The following is an 18,757-nucleotide window of genomic DNA, read 5'->3' on the forward strand; positions in this document are numbered from 1 at the left end:
GGGTCCCAGAGAACCTCCAGCAGGAAGCAACTCTGCCAACCCACCTTCAACTCTCGACACGCAGCTCCCAGAGCAGATGGCCTAACATTGTCCTTCTCAGGCAGCTGTTGTGCTGCTACCAAACTCTTAAGGAAACCTGGCACCAAATAGGCCAGTCCTCTAAGGATCCCCACTCTGTGGCCTCAATGACCCCACTTCCACACTGTTGGCCCCTCCTGTCCTCACCGTCACCCTGACCCATGCTACTCCCGTCACTCCAATGACTTAAAATCTTGCCGTGCTCTGCTCAGGAATCTTTGAGCCAGAGTAGCCTGGCCTTGCAGCTCACTAGACACTTCCCAACCACCAAGTGCAGGACAAGGGCACTATGGATCGGCCCTCGGGGGTGTGACAGGTGCAGTGGGAGGTACCCAGGAGGAGTGGAGAGCAAAAACCCAAACAGGTGGGTAAAAAAAATAAATAAATAAAAATAAAGACAGCATCCCGACTGACCAAATTCTAACTTCTAGCTATAGGACAACAGGTGGAGAAGGGTCTAAACGCAAAAAATACAGCCATTTACTGGAAAAAAAATATCAACTTTTAATTTAACCAATCAAACTGCATCTAGGAATATCTCTGAACTGAACAAAACACAATAAAAATCTCCTTCTGAGGAAACCAAGAGTTCTCATCAGCCCCATGCTCCTGAGGTCTAGGCCCAAAGTAGCCCATTTCCGAGGTGCCTCTGCCCCTCAAATTTCTCATCTCAAGGAAGGGCTGGGGATGGTGAGGGACCTGTGCCCTCCACCCATCACGCAAAGAGTTCTTAGAAAGTCACAGTGGGCAAGCCTTCCCCACGTCACTTCCTATTCAAGCTGAGACTCTCCAGAGAGGGGCACAGGGGACAGCCCCAGCACCTCCCAGGTCGTGAGTCAGCACTCTACTCCAGTCTACTGAGGCAGCTGTTCCAGTGCCCAGGGTGGGGAGTAAATATGTTATGTACTGGAGGGGAAAAATCTCAAGCGTCCCGTCATGTGACATGTTCCACGAAAGCCACGTAGCAGAGGAAGCAATCCCCACCAACCTAAGGAGAGCACCTGTCTCAGAAGACACGCTCAAATTCCGTCTGGTTGGTAGTAGCTGGATTTCGGCTCTGGTTGGTGGACTGCTGGGTGATCTGGCTGCCCTTTCGCCGTGGCGGTGCCAGGTACTCAAACATAGACGTCAAGTGAGTAGACAGCATGCCCTTGAGGTCCGAGGGCATGGGGTCCGACCAGAAGAAGTCATGGTTGAGGGCGTCATCACTGTCGATTCGCTGTGCGGGGTCCAGCACCAGCAGCTTGTCGATGAGGTCCAGAGCGTAGGGATCCCGGACATAGGCCTTCAGTCGGTCCTTCACCTTCCGCTTCTGGCCCTTGACCAGCTCCAGCTTTTCAAACAGCTCGTACTTGTCCACATTTGGCCACACCTGAGAGAGGTGTTGAGAGAACAGAGTTGGAAGGAAGAAAGCCTACCTCAAACACCAGGGGCTTGTCTTCTCCCAGAGGCTTGCTCAGTTCCCCCACCCTAAAGAGAATCCAATGACTTAAAGATGAAAGCGACAGTCACCAGATGTAGCACACTATTGTGGCTGGACACTTTATACAAACCACGAGGGATAAATGTGCCAGCCCCTGGTCAGGCACATTCCTACTTTACAAAAAACCCCTTCAACTTGCCTCTGAGGGTTCACATGCTGAAGCCTGGTCTCCCGCTGGTGGTGCTTCCGGGAGGAGGTGGGACACAATGGGACAAGTATCCATGGGGCATGTTTGTGTGCTGAGGCCCCTGGTGTTAAGCCAGTCACCACCACAGAGCTACACACTGGTCCCCACTCTCCTGCTTCCTCACTGCCATGACCACACCCCTGCTCTCAAGTGAACTTTCAGTTATGACCCTCAGCAGCATCTCAGCAGCAAAGCAAAGGCTAAACCACCACAGGCTGAAGCCTCTGAACAAAAGCAATCCTTGGAGCCTTTGTTTTCCTCAGAGCCTCTGTCCCAGCAACAGAGCTAACACAACAGGCTTAGGAGTGATAAGAGCCCACAGGGCTGTGAACAGCGGACCTATGCCTCCCTCCATCAACTAGCCTCTCCAGAAAGGACATCACTCTCCACAGCTGGCCAGAGGGAGCTGGTTCTCAGCACCCTAGGACCACTCAGCTGGTTACTCACCTCTGGAGTGATGGAGCCACAGAGCTGGCTGATGAGGGCAAGTTGGTGCTGCTCTGTGTTACCCTGCATGATGGGGCTGCGAGTCCACATCTCGGCCATGATGCACCCAGCACCCCACAGGTCAATGGGCGGGCCGTAGTCCCGCTCTCCTGAGGAGAAGAGTGTACCAGGAGGGCCCCTTAAGCCCAAGGGCCTCCTGAGACTCAATGTCCCAGGGCTGACGGCTCAAGAGGCCCCCGGCAATGGGGGCTGTGGCCAGGTAGGTACCCGGCCCCTGACCCCCTCTGCCCGCTCGGGAGTCCTCACCGAGCAACAGCTCCGGAGGCCTGTACCACAGTGTCACCACACGGTTGGTGTAGCGGTTGGGCTGGCTATTCTTGGCTAGACTGAACGCACGGGCCAGCCCAAAGTCGGCCAGCTTTAGAACCCCATCCCGGGTGATGAGCACATTGGCAGCCTTCATGTCCCTGTGCAGAATCTGCAGGGAGGACACACAGAGCGCGGTTAGGTTTCCCAGGGTCCTTAGTCCACAGCAGTAAGAGCAAGCCCACCCTCAGCGCGCACCTTGTTCCTGTGGATGTAGTAGAGGCCGTTCAGCAGCATCTGCATCACCCTCTTGATCTCGGACAGTGTGAACTTGACTAGCACATTGCTCAGCAGCCCAGCAAGGTCATGCTCACAGAAGTCAAACACCAGATAGATACTGCCCTTGCAACGGTTATAGGGGGAAGCTGATACAGAACAGGCAGGGAGGGGGAGGGGGAGGGGGAGAACAGTAAGTCAAAGACCTAGACCCACCTTTTTCCACACCTAGCTACCAACCCTCCAACCCACAGACACTTATGAGTGTCCACATAAAAAGCACCAGTTCCAATGAAGAAAGACCAAAGGATACAGGAGGTGGTGGCACACGGCTTTAATCCCAGCACTCAGCGAGGCAGGGGGATCTCAGTGAGTTCAAGGCCAGCCTGGCCTACAAAGTGAGTCCAGACTAGCCAGGGCTACACAGACAAACCCTGTCTCAAACCAAAACCAGTAACAGCAACCAAAACAAACAAACAAACAAAAAAAAACAAAACAAGGGGCTGCAGAGTTGGCTCAGTGATTAAGAGCACCGTCTGCTTTTCCAAAGGTCCCGGGTTCAATTCCCAGCACCCACATGGCAGCTCACAACTGTCTGTAACTCCAAGATTTGACACCCTCACACCAATGTACATAAATTTAAATAAAAAATATTAAAAAACAAAAACAAAAAACAAACAGCCCAACAACAAAAACAAAACAAAAAACAGAGAAAGCTGTGTGATAAGCCTGAGTCACAGCCACCTTAGGGGTGAAAGCAAAGCCTTAAAGCCTTATTTGCTCCCAAAAGCCAAGCAACACACCTTTGGTCCGGCAAATCTCAATTAGGTTGACCACATTCTCGTGTTTTAGGAGCTGCAGAATCTTAATTTCCCGCAAGGCTGTGATGGGGAACTAAAAAGGAGAAAGAGAGGAAGTGGTCAAAACTGAGAGTGCAACAGACCAAACAACTGTCAGGGGATGGGGTTGAGGTCTATACTAAGGGACAGAGACAGAAAGGCAGGTGCTAGTGTGGCTCCTGTGTGGAATTCAATCCCAGTACTCGGGAGTCAGACAGAGCTACCAGAACTGCCCCCAAGTTCAAGGCCAGCAGGGTTAGCTGAGATTGAGAGAGAGAAAAAAAATCACACTTATATCAAATAAGTGCACATCTCAAGGAGCTGCAAGATTCTGCAATCTAGACCAGGCTGGCCTTGAACTTGTTTGTGACCCATTCTTATCCCTCGGCCTATTTCCTGAGTGCTGGAATTGTAGTATAGGCCTGCATGTCATTTTAAAGGATTCAGACAGGCACAGTCTTTGGCACTAACACTTGTGGGTCAAGATCCCCTGGGGCTGGAGCTAGCTGAATGGCTAACACTGGCCATGGCCAGGTGTGACTCAGACCCCTGTAACTCAGCACTCAGGAGGCTGAGGCAGTTGGACTTCTGTGAGACTGTGGCCAGTCTGGATCACACAGTGAGCTCCAGGACAGTAGGGGCTACACAGAGATCTTGCATCAAACAAACAAAATTCACGTAGAGACACCATTTCAGGGGAAAACACAAACACACGCACGCACACGCCCAAAACCAAAACATCCATACACAGTTTTTTCCTTACTACTTTTAAACCTCTTTAAAGTGCACGAACTGTCTCTTCATACAAAACAAAATTAAATGCTAAACTGAAGCTGTTTAAAAGGTTTAACTTCTAGAATCAAGGTCCACTTCATGCAAAGTTTAGGCTCCCTCACTTGGCTTCCGACCAAACTATGCTTTTTAACACTGGAAAATCTAAGTAGAAATCCAAATTCCTTGTTACAGGTAAAACTGAAAAAAAAATACTGGGTGGAATCTCAGCACAAAAGCCTTTGAAAACCGCAGTGGCGAGAGGGGGGCAGAGGTGGGGGCACACACAGACCCAACACAGGTTGGAAGGCTTGCTCAGTGGACCACATTACTCACCCCTTCCTTTTCATTCTCCATCAACACTTTCTTCAGAGCCACCTTCTGGCCCGTCTGACGGTGCTTGGCTTTAAACACTTCCCTGCAGGTAGAGAAAGACCCGAGAGACCCATCAGGCATTTCCGCAGGGCCCGCCCCTCCCCCATGCGAGGAGGGACAGCGAGAGACCAGACACCACGGGGCGCGGCCCCGGGACGCCGGTGCACCGCTAACTCCGGACCACGTGTTTTCTGTCTCCCTCTCCCAGGCCCTGCGCTCCCCGCCTCAGCCCCTGCTCCTCTCCCCAGGGATTCCGCTCCCATTCTGAGCACCACCCGCAAACCTACCCCACCCCCATGCCGGGCCTCAGGCTCCTCCCCGCCAATCGGCTCCGTAAGGCCGGGACCGGCGGCGGCGGCGCGGCCTAAGTGAGACAGCTAACAAGCAAGGGAATAGAAGCTACCGGACCGTCACGGCCCGAGCCCGGGCGACCCGACGTGGACCCTAGAAAGCGCAGGTCCTGGGCTCCTGGCCCCACGCGGCCTAATCTTACCCGAATGTGCCTTGGCCGATCTTGGCAAGTTTCTCGTATTTGGTGACTTCATCGCAAAACGGGCATTCCACCGAGTCGTACTGCTTGGCCATGGCCGCCTCCAACGCGCCGCCGCCGCCGCCGCCGCCGCCACCCCCAGCCGCAGCTCCCGCCGCTCCCGGTCCCGCCACACTCCAGGCCCCTCCGCGGCCGCGCCACTTCCGCCTCCAAGGCCACTTCCGGCCTCGAGGTGCAGAGCCCACCTCTTCCGGTCTCCGCCCGCCGCCAGGCCCCCTGGGACTTGTAGTTCCCGGGAGGCCAGGGGGAGCCGGAGCTGCAGAGGAGCCTCCGCCGCCGCCACTGCCCCCGCCTCCGCCGCCGCCAGTGCTGTTGGCGGTCCCGACCGAGGGCGCAGGGAGCCGTGGCGCTGGGGCTGGGGCTCGCGGCGGTGCGTCCCGCTGCATTGGCCCGGGCCGCGCTGCTGCCGAAGCTGCTGCCTCTCTGGCTCCCGATCCGGGGCCAGCCGCAGTGCCCTGCTCCTCCTCCTCCGACGGCGCCGCCTCCGCCGGGCTGCGCGGGGCGCTGGGTGGGGGGGGGGGTGGGGAAGGCCTGGGGGCGGAGGCTCCCTGGCCAAGCCCGGCCCGGGGCGGCCGGGCAAGGGGGCGAGATTGGAAGAGCAGACGAGGAGGCGGCCCGAGAGCCCGGGAGGGGGCGCGTTATAAAGGGGGAGGTGCCCGTCCTGGCCTCCCCTCCCCCTCCGCCCGCCCCCTCCCTCCTCCTCCCACCCTCCGCGGCCGCACCTGCCGCCGCCGCCTCCCGCCCGCCCGCCCGCTCCCAGTCTAGCGTCCGCCCTAGGCGCGTCACTGCTGACAGCCCCTCCTCTGCCTTTGGAGGTGGGGCCCCGCACTAGACACCTGCCTGCGGCGCCCTTCCGCGTGCCTCAGTTTACCCAACCCCCCCGCCCAACGCCAGCTGCTACAGAATGCCCCTTCTTCCCGAGCTAGGACTGTGCTTCCCGACGAAGCGAAGGCGGGAGATGCCGCGGGAGCGGCCAGAGGCCCTGGGAAGAGAGAACTGCCCCCGCTGCCACCTCCGTCGTCTCAGTCACTCGCCGTTGACATGGCAACTGACGGCCGCCAGGGGGCGCGGCGACACTGGAGGCGGCGAGCGAGCGGCGCTCAGGCCTAAACCCTGGATCCTGTGTTGTCAGGAAGGCAGGGATGAGCTCCTTCACAGAGCTGCGCCAGAGCTGGTCGGTCAGCCCTGGGTTAGTTAACTTTGGGAGCACAGTCCCAGCTCAGGAAGAAGGGGCAATCAGTAGCAGCTGGCGTTGGAGGGGAGGTAAACTGAGGCACGAGGCAGGGCGCCACAGGCAGGTGTCTAGTGCGCGGGGCGGGGGGGGGGGCACGCGGGGAGGGGACGGATGAGGGGAGGCACCTCCAAAGTTAACATTAATCCAGCACTCCTATTTGCCTTGGAAATACTGAGCTGCAGCCGGCCAGTGGTAGCTCACACTTTAATCTCAGCATGCTGGAGGCAGAGGCAGGTGGAGCTCTGAGTTCGAGGACAGCCTGGTCTACAGAGCGAGTTCCAGGACAGCCAGGGATGTTACACAGAGAAACACTGTCTCCAAAAAACAAAACAAAACATATGCACACGTACATACACACTACATAAAGAAAAGAAAAAGAAATGCTGCACATTCGGTTGAATCCTGAACCATGTTCACTAATCCATTTTACAGAAGAAATTGCAACTTAGAAATCAGAGGTTGTCTTCTCATGGTGGCACAGTGACAAGGCTGGCTCTGGCCAGTGCGTTTGAGGCCCGCTGTCCTTACGCAGGTTGGACACCGGGTGTTCACCCTGTGACCCTTCCAGTAATCTGCTTCCGCATCCTCATCTCCCTGTCTCAGGGAGCCTCCAGAAGCAAACCAGTAAAGCTGTCTTCTCAGCCTGTCCCATCCTGTCCCTTCCTATTTGTCAACACCCCCTCCAAAGGATGGTCCTGCTTCCCCCAGCCTAGCTTCACCACCGCCTATCTCCACATCGCTCTGCAGTCTGTCTTGAGATTCTGAGCGGGGACACTGGGACTCTTAACCAGCGTTTACCTCCTGGCCTGTTTGGTCCTGGAAGCTGCCTGCTGTCTCCCAGTTTCCCAAAGCGCTCCCGCTCCCCAGCTGTGATCCTCATAAACGCCCCCACTTCCCAGTGTCAGCCGCAGGAAGCCTGTCCATCTCTTGGTATACTGTCCTGGCTTGTCTGGTGCTCACCGAGTAGCCGAGTAGCCGAGTAGCCCAGGCTAACCCTTAAACGCAAAGCCTTCCTCTTGATCAGGCTCCAGGTTTCACTGTGCCCTGCAGAGCTTTCTGGTTTTACCCCACAGTGTCTGGAAGGAGGGATGGTTTCTTCGGTGACCCAGGTGTCCCAGGAGTACCTGCTGTGAGAAGGGTTTTCAAGACACTCCATAGAGCCAGACAGACCTTTAGGGAATCAAGCCACATGTCAGAGAGTGACCTGGAACCTACTGCCTGGGTGGATATTATTGCTTATGTGAAACAAGAGGTAGAGTGGGGCGGGCGGCCGGGAGAGGGGGGAATATGGGGTGGGGGGTAGGGGGGGAGGGGGGAGGGAGTCAGGGGTAAGAAGATGAGAGTAATTGCAGTAATTACAATTATAGAAAGAAAGTGGCTAAGCCCTACACTTAGTCCTGTGTGGGAGCTATTTTTCTTGTCAGCCATATGCAGGGGGCCACTGTACACATAAGGACCCTGACACTCTGAGGTGCAATTATTGGGCCGTGGTCACACGGCCAGCCAGTGGCCACACTAGTTTTGAACCAGGTAAGTTTGTCATAAGCTCCAAACACTTCCTTTATGCCAAGGTCCCTTCCAATCTGGCTTCAGCATGAAACCAGGGCAAGACTCCAGAATGGACCTTGGTGTTGGTGGGAGACGTGGTTGTAATGGGAGCACTGACGTCAGGGGGTTTCATGGGCTTATATGGATGCTGCTATCAAATGTTTAGGTTCTAGCAGGTGCTTGTTTCCCATGAGTCCTCCCTAAGTCACTTCCTGTGGGCAGAGGCTTTAGCAGCAGCAGTGTTTCCTGTGATGTTGTCACCTCTGCCCCCAAGCAAGAGCCCTGACATCTTCCAGTCACTTCCCCTCTGGGCCTTGGGCCCTCAGCCCTCCACAGGGGAGGCAAGGGTGCTCTGGGAAGCTTTGGAAGGCTGCCCAGTTCTGGAGCCCTGGTTCTCCCTAACCGGTAAATCCAGATGGGAACCGGAGAGAAATTAGCCATTTCGAAGCCACTTTGGCTTCCGCTTTGTTGTCTGCAAACATTACCTGCTTCCTGTGGATTGCCAAAACCACCACGGCCCAGCGTGAGACCCAGCCTCAGTCAACATCTACTGGCTGGCTGGCTGATGACACGCCAAGGGAGTCTCTTCTTAGCCAGTTAACAGCTAAGGAGACTGAAATGGCAAAGTTTTAAGTGCAGGGCTTGTCTGGGCTAAAGACAAGCAAATTCAAGGCCAGTTCAGAATCTCGGTGAGACCTTGTCTAAAAATGAAAAAACAAAGCCAGGCGTGGCAGCACACAATCCCAGCACTCAGCAGGCAGAGACAGGTGAATATGAGGCTGAGGTCAGTCTGGTCTACACAGGCTAGCCATAGCAGCATAGTAAGAACCTATCTTTTTTGTTTTGTTTTTTTCGAGACAGGGTTTCTCTGTGTAGCCTTGGCCATCCTGGACTCCTTTGTAGACCAGGCTAGCCTCGAACTCACAGAGATCCACCCGCCTCTGCCTCCCAAGTGCTGGCAATTAAAGGTGTGTGCCACCAAGCCCGGCGATTAGAGTGCTTTTCTAGGCTGGCTTTGAACTAACAAAGATCTGCCTGTCTTTACCTCCAGAGTGCTGGGATTAAAGGCGCCTGGCCAGTAGCTGAATTCCAGTTTTTGACCTTACCTAGGATAGTGTTTTGAATAAGAATAGCCTCCATAGCTTGGCAGCAGTGGCGGTGCACACCTTTAATCCCAGCACTCAGGAGGCAAAGGCTGATGGATCTCAGTGAGATCGAGGCTAGCCTGGTCTACAGAGCCAGTTTCAGGACAGCCAGAGCTACCCTGAGAAACCTGTCTGAAAAGAAAAAAAAAACAGAACAAAACAAAACAAAAAAAGAGATTGTCCTCTATATATTTGAAGCTTAATCAACAGTGAGTAGAGCTATTTGGGAAGATTAGAAGGATTAGGGGGCGTGGCCCTATTGGGATAAATGGGTTAGGGGAAGTGTGTCTCTGGGAGCAGGATTCAAGGTTTCAAAAAGCCCAAGCCAGGTCCAGTCTCTCTGTCTGCTTCCTACATATCAAGACGTAGCCCTCAGGTACTGCTCAAGTGCCATGCATGCTGCCATGGGCCCACCACGCTCCCTGCTAGGATGTTAAAAGAAAGCTTACAGTCAGATGCTGTCTTTCATAAGAGTTGCCTTGGTCTGGTCATGGTGTCCCCTCACAGCAGCAGAAAACTTGTCTAAGATACCTGGACCCTGTTTTCCTCTCCCAAGCTTGGATACGGCTGAGGTCTGTGGAGGGGAAATGGAAGCAGGGCTCAGAAGGTTCCTGCTGTTGGCTGTGGGATACAGTCACTCGTTGAGGGACACAGAACAGAGAACAGATTGTAATATGGTGGCCCCTATCCAGTCAGGAGGGTTCTGCTCCTACTGGTTTCCCTGCCTCTGCCTGGCCCCATGTCGACACACATCACCTCCCTGAGTGTCACTGTAGTTCTCTTAGGAGCCTGCTATGGCTGGGTCCCAGGTGACAGAAAAAACAGTATCAGTAGCCTTTCTAGGGCCACACAACCAAAGAGCTGTGGGGCTGAGATTGAAATGTAGCTTTCCACGACACTGCCTTCTGTGTGGTTGATTTCGGTTTGTTGGATTTGTTTGGATTTTTTGAGACAGGGTTTCTCTGTGTAGCCCTGGCTGGTCTGGACTCACTTTGTAGACCAGGCTGGCCTCGAACGCACAGCGATCTGCTTGCCTCTGCCTCCTGAGTGCTGAGATTAAAAGTATGTGCCACCACAGACCAGATGTCTTTTTTTCTTTTCTTTTTTTCTTTTTTGGTTTTTACACTGCCTTTAATATGAGGCAGCCAACCAATAGACTGTGCTGAGCAAACGTATACAGTACAGTGCCCGTGTGTCCATGTCTCCCCCCATCTCCAGCCCCCCAGCCCCCCAGCCCCCCCCCACCCCAGGGCCAATATGGACTGGGAAGACCCAGTCTGTTTCCAGGAAGCAGGACTTTAGTGGTGGTGGTGGTGGTGTGTGTGCAATGTGCAGCCTTAGTCAATCCTGCACTGGAGGGACTGGAAGGAACCAAAAGGCTCAGGGGCTAGAGGGAGGGAAGTGTAGCCTGGCACTGCAGGCCAAGCGTAGGCAAAAGCCCTTCCTCTGGAGGAAGGAGAGCACTAGGTAGGTGGTCAGGGCTGACAGGCTGTGCAGGGACTGCAGGACAGCCACGAGCCAGCAGGTCTCCCTGACCGCACTCCCAACGGCCACTTAAAGCGGCACAAAGGGGGCTCTGAGTACAGCTTCCTCACCACAGTGAGCCCCATTCATTCTCCCTGGGACACCAGCAACCATCCTGGCGCCTGGGCCAACGGCAGGCCTGGCCCTGACAAGCCGTCTGTGCCATAGCAACAGACACTCTCTGATTCAGCCTCCCAGGTCTCACTCAGTCCATGTGCCTGCCTATCTACCACAGTCAGCCCGGCCCAGCCCACTGTACTCCTTGCCCACAGAGCCAGGGCTTGATGAGGGCTGCAGTGTGCTGGCCACAGAGACTTCTCCCGTGATGTAGTGGTGGCTGTGATCCCCGTTTCAGAGATAAGGAAACCAAGGTCCAGAGAAGCCACCAAGCACAGCAGTTGCAGAGCTGGTCTGGCCAGAAAGCCAGCACTGGACTGGACAGCTGATGCCACAGCCTAGGTCATTAGTCCAAGTCACACCGTAACTGTCTCCTGGGAGAGAAGCCAGGGGGTCTACACTTCCACCGGGAAGACCCTCAACTCTTTCCAGGCTCTAGGTTTCCCCTGCACCCCATCTTCTGACAATAACCTGGAGAGGGAAGGAGGTACCAACCCAGGAGTCGGCTCCAGAATCCCGAGTCCCAGTGAACGTTTATCAGCAGCCTTGGTCTTGGTGTTTTGTCACAAGAACGGAAAAGCAAGATAATGGTCTAGAAACTTCCTCCCTTGGCCATTGAGCAATGGCCCACGCAGGCCTACATAAACAGGACCCTGCTGCCGTTACCTCGTAGGGCTGGGTCCCCTTCTCTCTCAGGACCTTGGGGTCCTCTTTACCACATCAAGAGAGTCAGCCTAACCTCTTTCTTCCACCAGCGCTGCCCTGACAGGAGGCTGAGGCCCAGGGGGGCAGGGAAGTCATCTTCCAGTGCTCCGTTGTTGGAGCAGCAGCATCCAGCTCCAAGTGACTGGGCTCTGGGGACCAGACTCCGATGGAGGATGCAGGACAGGACCCATCTGTCCTGGACTGCACACCTCACAGGCCTGCTCACCATCTGCGGGGCCAAGTGGGCTGTCTGTAACACATAATCCCAGTACTCGGAGGAGCGAATTTGAGGGCAGGCTGGGCTACGTCAGATTTGTTTAATTTTTATGTTTTAAAATCTCAAAACAACAATGACTGCCCACTCTGGGCTGCTGGGGTAGAGAAGAACTTGCTTAGCGAGTGGATGACCCAGGATCACATCCCACACACAGAAGAAGCAAAGGGAGACCTAGGGCTGCTAAGTCTCAGGCAGATGGCTGTGTGTCTTGTTATGTCACTCTTAAAGAGAGTCGTTGAGGCTGCAGAGGTGGCAGCCTTCAGAACTACATTTGACCTTGTGGCTCCCCAGGCTCAACACGTGCTGCTCCTCCACCCACCCACCCCCAACCCTCAGCCCTCCAGCTACAGGTGTACATGAGGGTTTCATTTCCTTACATTTGTTCTGTGTGGGCGCAGAACTCGCGTGCATGCGCACACGCACGCGCAGGCATACCTGTTTGTGTTTGCAGAGCACACGCCTGTATATTACTGGAGAGACAAATTGTAACCCAGTGTGTGTGCCACCAGCTCTCTCTGTGATCTGGGGAGGTGCCTTTACATCTCTGTGCCTCAGTTTCCCCATCTCTGCCCAAAGGATGTGAAAGACCTGTTCTCACCTGCCTCTGCTGATGTGGACAGGGGCCATCATGCCTGAGCAGGTACTGACTTTATGCCTGCCTCTGTCCAGATGTGCTGGCCACCGCGATGCTAGCACATCCTGCTCACCAAAAGGAAAGCGGCAGGTGAATCTTCTCATCCGTGATCACACACACAGCGACAAAGTAGACATTCACCTCCACTTTATCTCCTGGGTACCAAGGCTTAGAATGAACTGCCCTAGCCATGGGCCTGTCTCCTGGACTTTTCATCCTGTGGGCCAGGCCCCCTGACAGCTGTTGGCAGGTCCCCAGTGGCCCCCAGCCTAGTGGGCTCTGTTCCCAGAGCCTGTGGTTTGTTCCTTAGGCCTTCCAGGTCCCATGGGTTTGTGGTGTGCCCCCTGCCCCTGCCGCTGGCTGAGGAGGCCCTCAGGGGCTGGACTGGGGAGGCCCCAGCCCCCGCCCCCTGTGGAGAGGGTGGGAGGGTGGGGCTGTGGGAGTTTCTCTAGTTTAAAAATACACAGAGGAAGCGAGTGCGAGGGCAAGAGAAAGGGGGAGGGGTGCGGGGGAGGCCCATCAACCTTGACGCCTGGAGCCTGGAACAGCCACATGTCAGCAAGCCAGGGGCTTTGCCCAGCCCGCCAAGATGACAGAGATGCCCAAGAAAACCAGCAAAAAGTTCAGTGAGTACAGACTGTCCACCGACCCTCCATCTCTTCAGCTTGGCCTCTCGGCATCTGCTTCTTACCACTGTCTCTCTCTTTCTGTCCGCCTCTGCCTCTCTCCAGAGTGCTACTGTCTGCTCCTGCTGTGGCCTGAGGTGTCTCTCCATCTCTGTCTCTGTGTCTGTCCTTCCATTTCTATCTTCCCCTCCCTCTCCCTTCACTTCTGCTTCCCTCTCGCTACAGCCAGCGCCTCGCCTTTCCAGCTTCCGTACCATCCTGCCTCCTCTCTGTCCTTGAGGCTGTGCAGGGAGAGATCCCCCACATGCTCCATGTGACAGAACCTAGCTTAACTGGAAGTCTAGGGGGATCTTTAGGGAGTGACTGGATCTGAGGACATGGATGCTACTATGGTTTTTGTTTGTTGGTTTGGTTGGGTTTTTTTTTCTTTGTTTGGTTTGGTTTTTCGAGACAGGGTTTTTCTGTGTAGCTTTGACTATCCTGGACTTGCTTTGTAGACCAGCCTGGCCTTGAAGTCACAGCGATCCTCCTGCTTTTGCCTCCCAAGTGCTGGGATTAAAGGCGTGCGCCACCACGGCCTGGCTACGGATGCTATGTTATGTTCCCACCGGTAGTGAGGCTGGAAGCTACCAGCACCAAGTTCCTGGGTGAGCTACACCCATCTGCTGCTATTTCTTTCTCTAGGTCCATCCATTTGGGACCCCAAACTTCTGTCCTCTGACTCCTCTGACCTTCCAGCACTGTGCACGCGTGCGCGCACACACACAGGGACGGGACTGTGTCTCAAAGATGAAGATACACACATCTGTAATCCTAGCACTCAGAGGGCAGACGAAACCAGGTTACTTAGTGAGACACTGTCTCATACAAACACACAAAGCAAATAAACAAAACCCTTAGTACTGAGGAAGGAGGTGATCGGTGGCCTTTCTGCTGGAGACTAGTGAAATCTCTGTCCTAGGGGAACCTGCTAGAAGGAGGGCGGGAGCCAGCACTGCCGGGGCTGGGACCAGGGGCGCCGGGCAGGAAAGAAGCCTGAAGTCCAGAGCCCTGTGCTTCCACGCAGGCTCTGAGAGGTCTCACTGTGGACTGAGGCCCACCCCTTCCACTCTCTGGGCCCTGGAATCTGTCCTTGTCAAATGTGAGCATGCAGTTTATGTTCCGTTAGGGGTGTGAGCACCTGAGGATGCAGAGGAGGCTGGGGAAGTGGAAATGCCAGTGTTTTTTTTGCCATTGCTCAAGTCATCTGGAGGCCCTACGGAAGTCAGAGAAGGGACAGTCCCACAGCCTGGGGGCAGAGCGCAGGAGCGATCAAACAGAATGTACTTCCATCCCTGCTGGAAGATGGTATCTCAGGAGCCCTGCCTGTGGAGTTTGTAACATGGGTTCAGCCTACAGGGAGGAGAGAAACACACATAGACAGGATGGAGCCCGCAATCCTCAGGCTGGCAGCCTTGGTCATCTCCTTTCAACCTAGATGTCACAGGTTGCTTTGCATGCTACTCCTTACACACACACACACACACACACACACACACACACACACACACACACGCACACACACACCATACACACATACACACACATACACATGCACACACACATACCATACACACACATGCACACACACACACCATACACACACACACATGCACACACACACTCACACATATACAACATACACAAACACATACATCACAGACACCACACACACACATTCCGTACATACTCACACCACACACACACACACACACACACACACACACACACACGCACACACAGGTCGAGGCTTTGGGGCAAGCTGTGGGACCTCAGACCATTCATTTCACTCTGAATGTCAGTTTCCTTATCTGGAAATCGGGATGTTAGGCATATGTTAAAAATTCACACTGTCCAAGAAGTAAGAGGCATTTTTAGTTATCATTGTCATCTTAATTTTTGATATCTCTTTTTGAGGATATTTTGTATTCCACACAGCACACAAAGCAAAAACATGTTATTTACAACATTTTCATGTGTGTCCATGTCCATGTATCTGTGAGTGGGTATGTTCAGGTACAACATCAGGTGTCTTCTTTGATGCTTTGCCGTCTTAATTTTAAAACAGATTTCTCTAAAATTTGTTTTTGTTTTTGTTTTTGTTTGGTTTGGTTTGGTTTTTCTGAGACAGGGTCTCTCTGTGTAGCCTGGGCTGCCCTGGACTCACTTTGTAGACCAGGTAAAATTTGTATTTTTTTAAAAATTATATTACTAGGGCTAATGGTGGCACACACCTTTAATCTCAGCACTTGGGAGGCAGAGGCAGGCAGATCACTGTGAGTCTGAGGCCAGCCTGGTCTACAGAGCAAGTTCCAGGACAGCCAAGGCTTCACAGAGAAACCCTGTCTTGAAAAACTAAAACCAAAAAACAATATCCTTATTTGTCTTCCTATCTGTCTGTACACCACGTGTGTATAGTCCCCATGGATGTCAGATGCCAGAAGAGGGCATTGGATCCCCTGGACGTGGAGGTACAGGGGGTTGTCGGACAAAACATGTGGGTCCTGGGCAATGAATCCCGGTCCTCTTAACCGCTGAGCCATCTCTCCAGCCTCAGTGTTATATATATTTTTAAAGATTTACTTTGTGGTGTGTGTGTGTGTGTGTGTGTGTGTGTGTGTGTGTGTGTGTGTGTTGGTGTGGGGGAGGGGGAGGGGGAGGGGTACGGTCACAGAGGCCAGAAAGGGGCACTGGGCTCCTTGGAGCTGAGGGATCTCACCTGACAGGGATGCTGAGAGCTTCACTCCAGTCCTCTCACGCAGCAGGAAGGCCCCTCTCACCTTCTGAATCACTTCTCCAACTCCTCTGTCTTCTTCTTGTTGTTTGTTTTGTTTTTGGTTGTTTTTTTTGTTTTTTTTGTTTTTTGAGACAGGGTTTCTCTGTGTAGCCTTGGCTGTCCTGGACTCACTTTGTAGACCAAGCTGGCCTTGAACTCACAGCGATCCGCCTGCCTCTGCCTCCCGAGTGCTGGGATTAAAGGCGTGCGTGGTTTTTCTATTTTTTGACTCAGGGCCTCTCTGTGTAATCCTGGCTCTCCGGGCACTCACCATGTAGACCAAACTAGCCTTGGAGCTCATAGCGTTTCTCCTGCCTCTGCCGCCTCCCGAGTGCTGGGATTAAAGGCGTGCGCTACAGCCTGGCTTGTGTGTGTCTGGCATTTTTCAGGGTCATCTCCCTAGCCCTTTAACTTACATGCTTTTCTCCAGGCCTTTTGCTGCTTGTAGGGGGAGGTGCTATATATAATGCTCGGTTTACTGACGTGGGTGAAAGAGCTCAGATGATGATGTGCCCTGAGGCCACACAGCTAGAATGTGGAAGAAAGGTCTGGATTCAGGGCTGTGGCTGCAAAGTCGCACGTTATCCCACTCCTGGGAGTGTAGGGATGAACTGGGGGAAGTAGGGGTGCAACAGGGGGAGGCCTTGCTGCTCTTACAGAAGATGAGTTTGATTTCCAGCGCCCACTGTGAGCTGCTCACAACCACCTGGGAACTCCCTCTTCTGGCGTCTGAGGGTACCACATCCAGGATGCGTGCACCCTGCTCCCACATCCATGCGAGTAATTGAGGATTGGCCTGAGCTTTATACCCTTACCGTGTAGACCTGAGTGATTTAGTCACTCTGTTCCCACTGACGTTGCCATTAATCCTTTTCCTCTCCTCTCTTGCCAGAGTTCTTCAAGTTCAAGGGCCTTGGGAGCCTTTCCAATCTCCCTCGGTCCTTTTCTCTGAGACGGTCGTCAGCCCCTATTAGTGCCCAGTCTCATGTGGAGCCTGACACTTTTGAAACCACCCAGGATGACATGGTGACAGTCCCAAAGAGTCCTCCCGCTTATGCTCGCTCCAGTGACATGTACAGCCACATGGGCACCATGCCTCGCTCTAACATCAAGAAGGCTTGGAAACAGCAGGCTAGCCGGAAGGCCCAGGAGGTCAGCCTTGAGTCGCAGCCGGTTCCTGGAGGGCTGCCAGACCCACCAGGCTTAGAGGCAGCCAAGGAGGCAGAGGAGGAAACTGAGGCTCTACTGAAGGACACCCCAGGAGTGGGACCCACACCTCCTGCAGTAGAAGTCGACCCTGTGAGGAAGCCTGAGGATTCTACAGTAGACAAAAAGGAAGAGCAAATCCCTGGGGATGTGCGTCCAGAAAGGTAGGTGCCAACCGGGGCAGGGAAGGCAGGACGTGCACAGATGTCTTCTTACTATCGCTAGCTGGTTCAGTTCCAGCGCAAACATCTGGGCTGAAAATACGAGGCCAGGGCCTAGAGAGTGGTACACCCTGCAATCCCAGCATGGAGGCAGCTGAGGCTGGGGGATTGCTATGAGTTTGAGGTCAGCCTGAACTGCAGAATGAGACCCTGTCTCAAAACAAAAACAGGGCCGGGCGTGGTGGCGCACGCCTTTAATCCCAGCACTCGGGAGGCAGAGGCAGGCGGATCGCTGTGAGTTCGAGGCCAGCCTGGACTACAAAGCGAGTCTAGGACAGCCAAGACTACACAGAGAAACCCTGTCTCGAAAAACCAAAAAAAAAAAAAAAAAAAAAAAAAAAAAAAAAAAAAAAAAACAAAAACAAAAACAGGAAATAAAATAAAAAGGAAATAAAGCACATGAGTGAGCTAGGTATATAGGTCAGTTGGTAGAGTGCTTGTCTAGTGCCCTGAGGTTAACCCCCAATCTTAGGTTGGGTTTCTATTGCTGCTATGAAACGCCATGACCAAAAAGCAACTTGGGAGGAAAGGGTTTGCTTGGCGTACACTTCCACATAGCTGTTCATCACTGAAGGGAGTCAGGACAAGAACTCAGGCAGGGCAGGAACTTAGAGGCAGGAGCTGATGCAGAGGCCATGGAGGAGTGCTGCCGTCTGGCTTGCTCCTTATGCCTTGCTCAGCCTTCTCATAGAACCCGTGACACCAGCCCAGAGTGGGGCATCACCCACATTGGAATGTACCCTCCCCCATCAATCACTAATTAAGAAAAGGTTCGGGCTGGAGAGATGGCTCAGTGGTTTAGAGCACCACCTGCCCTTCCAGAGGTCCTGAGTTCAGTTCCCACAACCACATGGTGGCTCACAACCATCTATAATATGATCTGATGCCCTCTTCTGCAGATGAAGTGCTCATATACAATAAATAATAAATAATTTTTTTAAAAAAAGAAAAGGCTCTACGGGCTTGCTTTCAGCCCCATTTTTGTTTTTGGAAGACAAGGTTTCGCTGCTGTCTGAGAACTCACTCTGTAGACCAGGCTGACCTCAAACTCACAGGCCTGCATCTGCCTCTCTAGTGCTGGGACTAAAATGGCCTGGCCTACAGCCTGATTGCATGGAAGCATTTTCTTAATCGAGGTTCTCTCCTCTCAGCTGATTTCAGCTTGTGTCAAATTGACATAATAAAACTATTTATTCAGCACAGTCCCTGCTACCATGTAAGCTGGTGCGGTGGCATATGGGAGCTGAAAGCCAGAGGACCAGAAGTTCAGGGTGATTCTTGGCTTTATATGCAGCTCTTCCAGGCCAGCCTGGAACACATGGAAGGAAGGGAGGGAGCAATGAACAGTGCAGGGGATGGAACACCCAAGAGCTGCCAACCTGCTAGGCACTGC

At 53.7% G+C, this 18,757-nt stretch overlaps 2 protein-coding genes across 2 annotated transcripts in view; one reads left to right on the plus strand and one right to left on the minus strand.

Annotated features, from left to right (window-relative positions):
- Positions 1 to 557: 557 nt before the first annotated feature.
- Positions 558 to 5,975, minus strand: CDK9 (cyclin dependent kinase 9). Its single transcript, XM_084797662.1, has 7 exons — positions 5,256 to 5,975; positions 4,724 to 4,805; positions 3,581 to 3,671; positions 2,760 to 2,926; positions 2,502 to 2,673; positions 2,196 to 2,344; positions 558 to 1,450 (listed from the first exon to the last, which is right to left on the minus strand). Exons 1-7 carry the CDS (start codon positions 5,696 to 5,698, stop codon positions 1,085 to 1,087), a joined length of 1,470 nt encoding a protein of 489 aa, XP_084653788.1. The 5' UTR covers positions 5,699 to 5,975; the 3' UTR covers positions 558 to 1,084.
- A 7,011-nt stretch (positions 5,976 to 12,986) lies between these two features.
- SH2D3C (SH2 domain containing 3C) overlaps positions 12,987 to 18,757 on the plus strand; it is a 38,511-nt gene continuing 32,740 nt past the window's right edge. Inside the window, exons 1-2 of the mRNA XM_084798110.1 lie at positions 12,987 to 13,122; positions 16,830 to 17,307. Coding sequence (XP_084654236.1) covers positions 13,086 to 13,122; positions 16,830 to 17,307 — 515 coding nt within the window. The 5' untranslated portion in view covers positions 12,987 to 13,085. The remainder of the gene's footprint in view (positions 13,123 to 16,829; positions 17,308 to 18,757) is intronic.

This window comes from Acomys minous (genome assembly GCF_964271855.1).
Source record: "Acomys minous genome assembly, chromosome: 10".
Classification (NCBI taxonomy): Eukaryota; Metazoa; Chordata; class Mammalia; order Rodentia; family Muridae; genus Acomys; species Acomys minous.

Coding starts and splice junctions, on each gene's coding strand:
- CDK9 (XM_084797662.1), bottom strand. CDS start 5,698: ATGCAGCGGGACGCACCGCCGCGAGCCCCAGCCCCAGCGCCACGGCTC. Junction 2,927..3,580: donor TGAGATTTGCCGGACCAAAG/GTGTGTTGCTTG, acceptor GTTCTGTATCAG/CTTCCCCCTATAACCGTTGC. Junction 2,674..2,759: donor ACTACATCCACAGGAACAAG/GTGCGCGCTGAG, acceptor TCCTCCCTGCAG/ATTCTGCACAGGGACATGAA.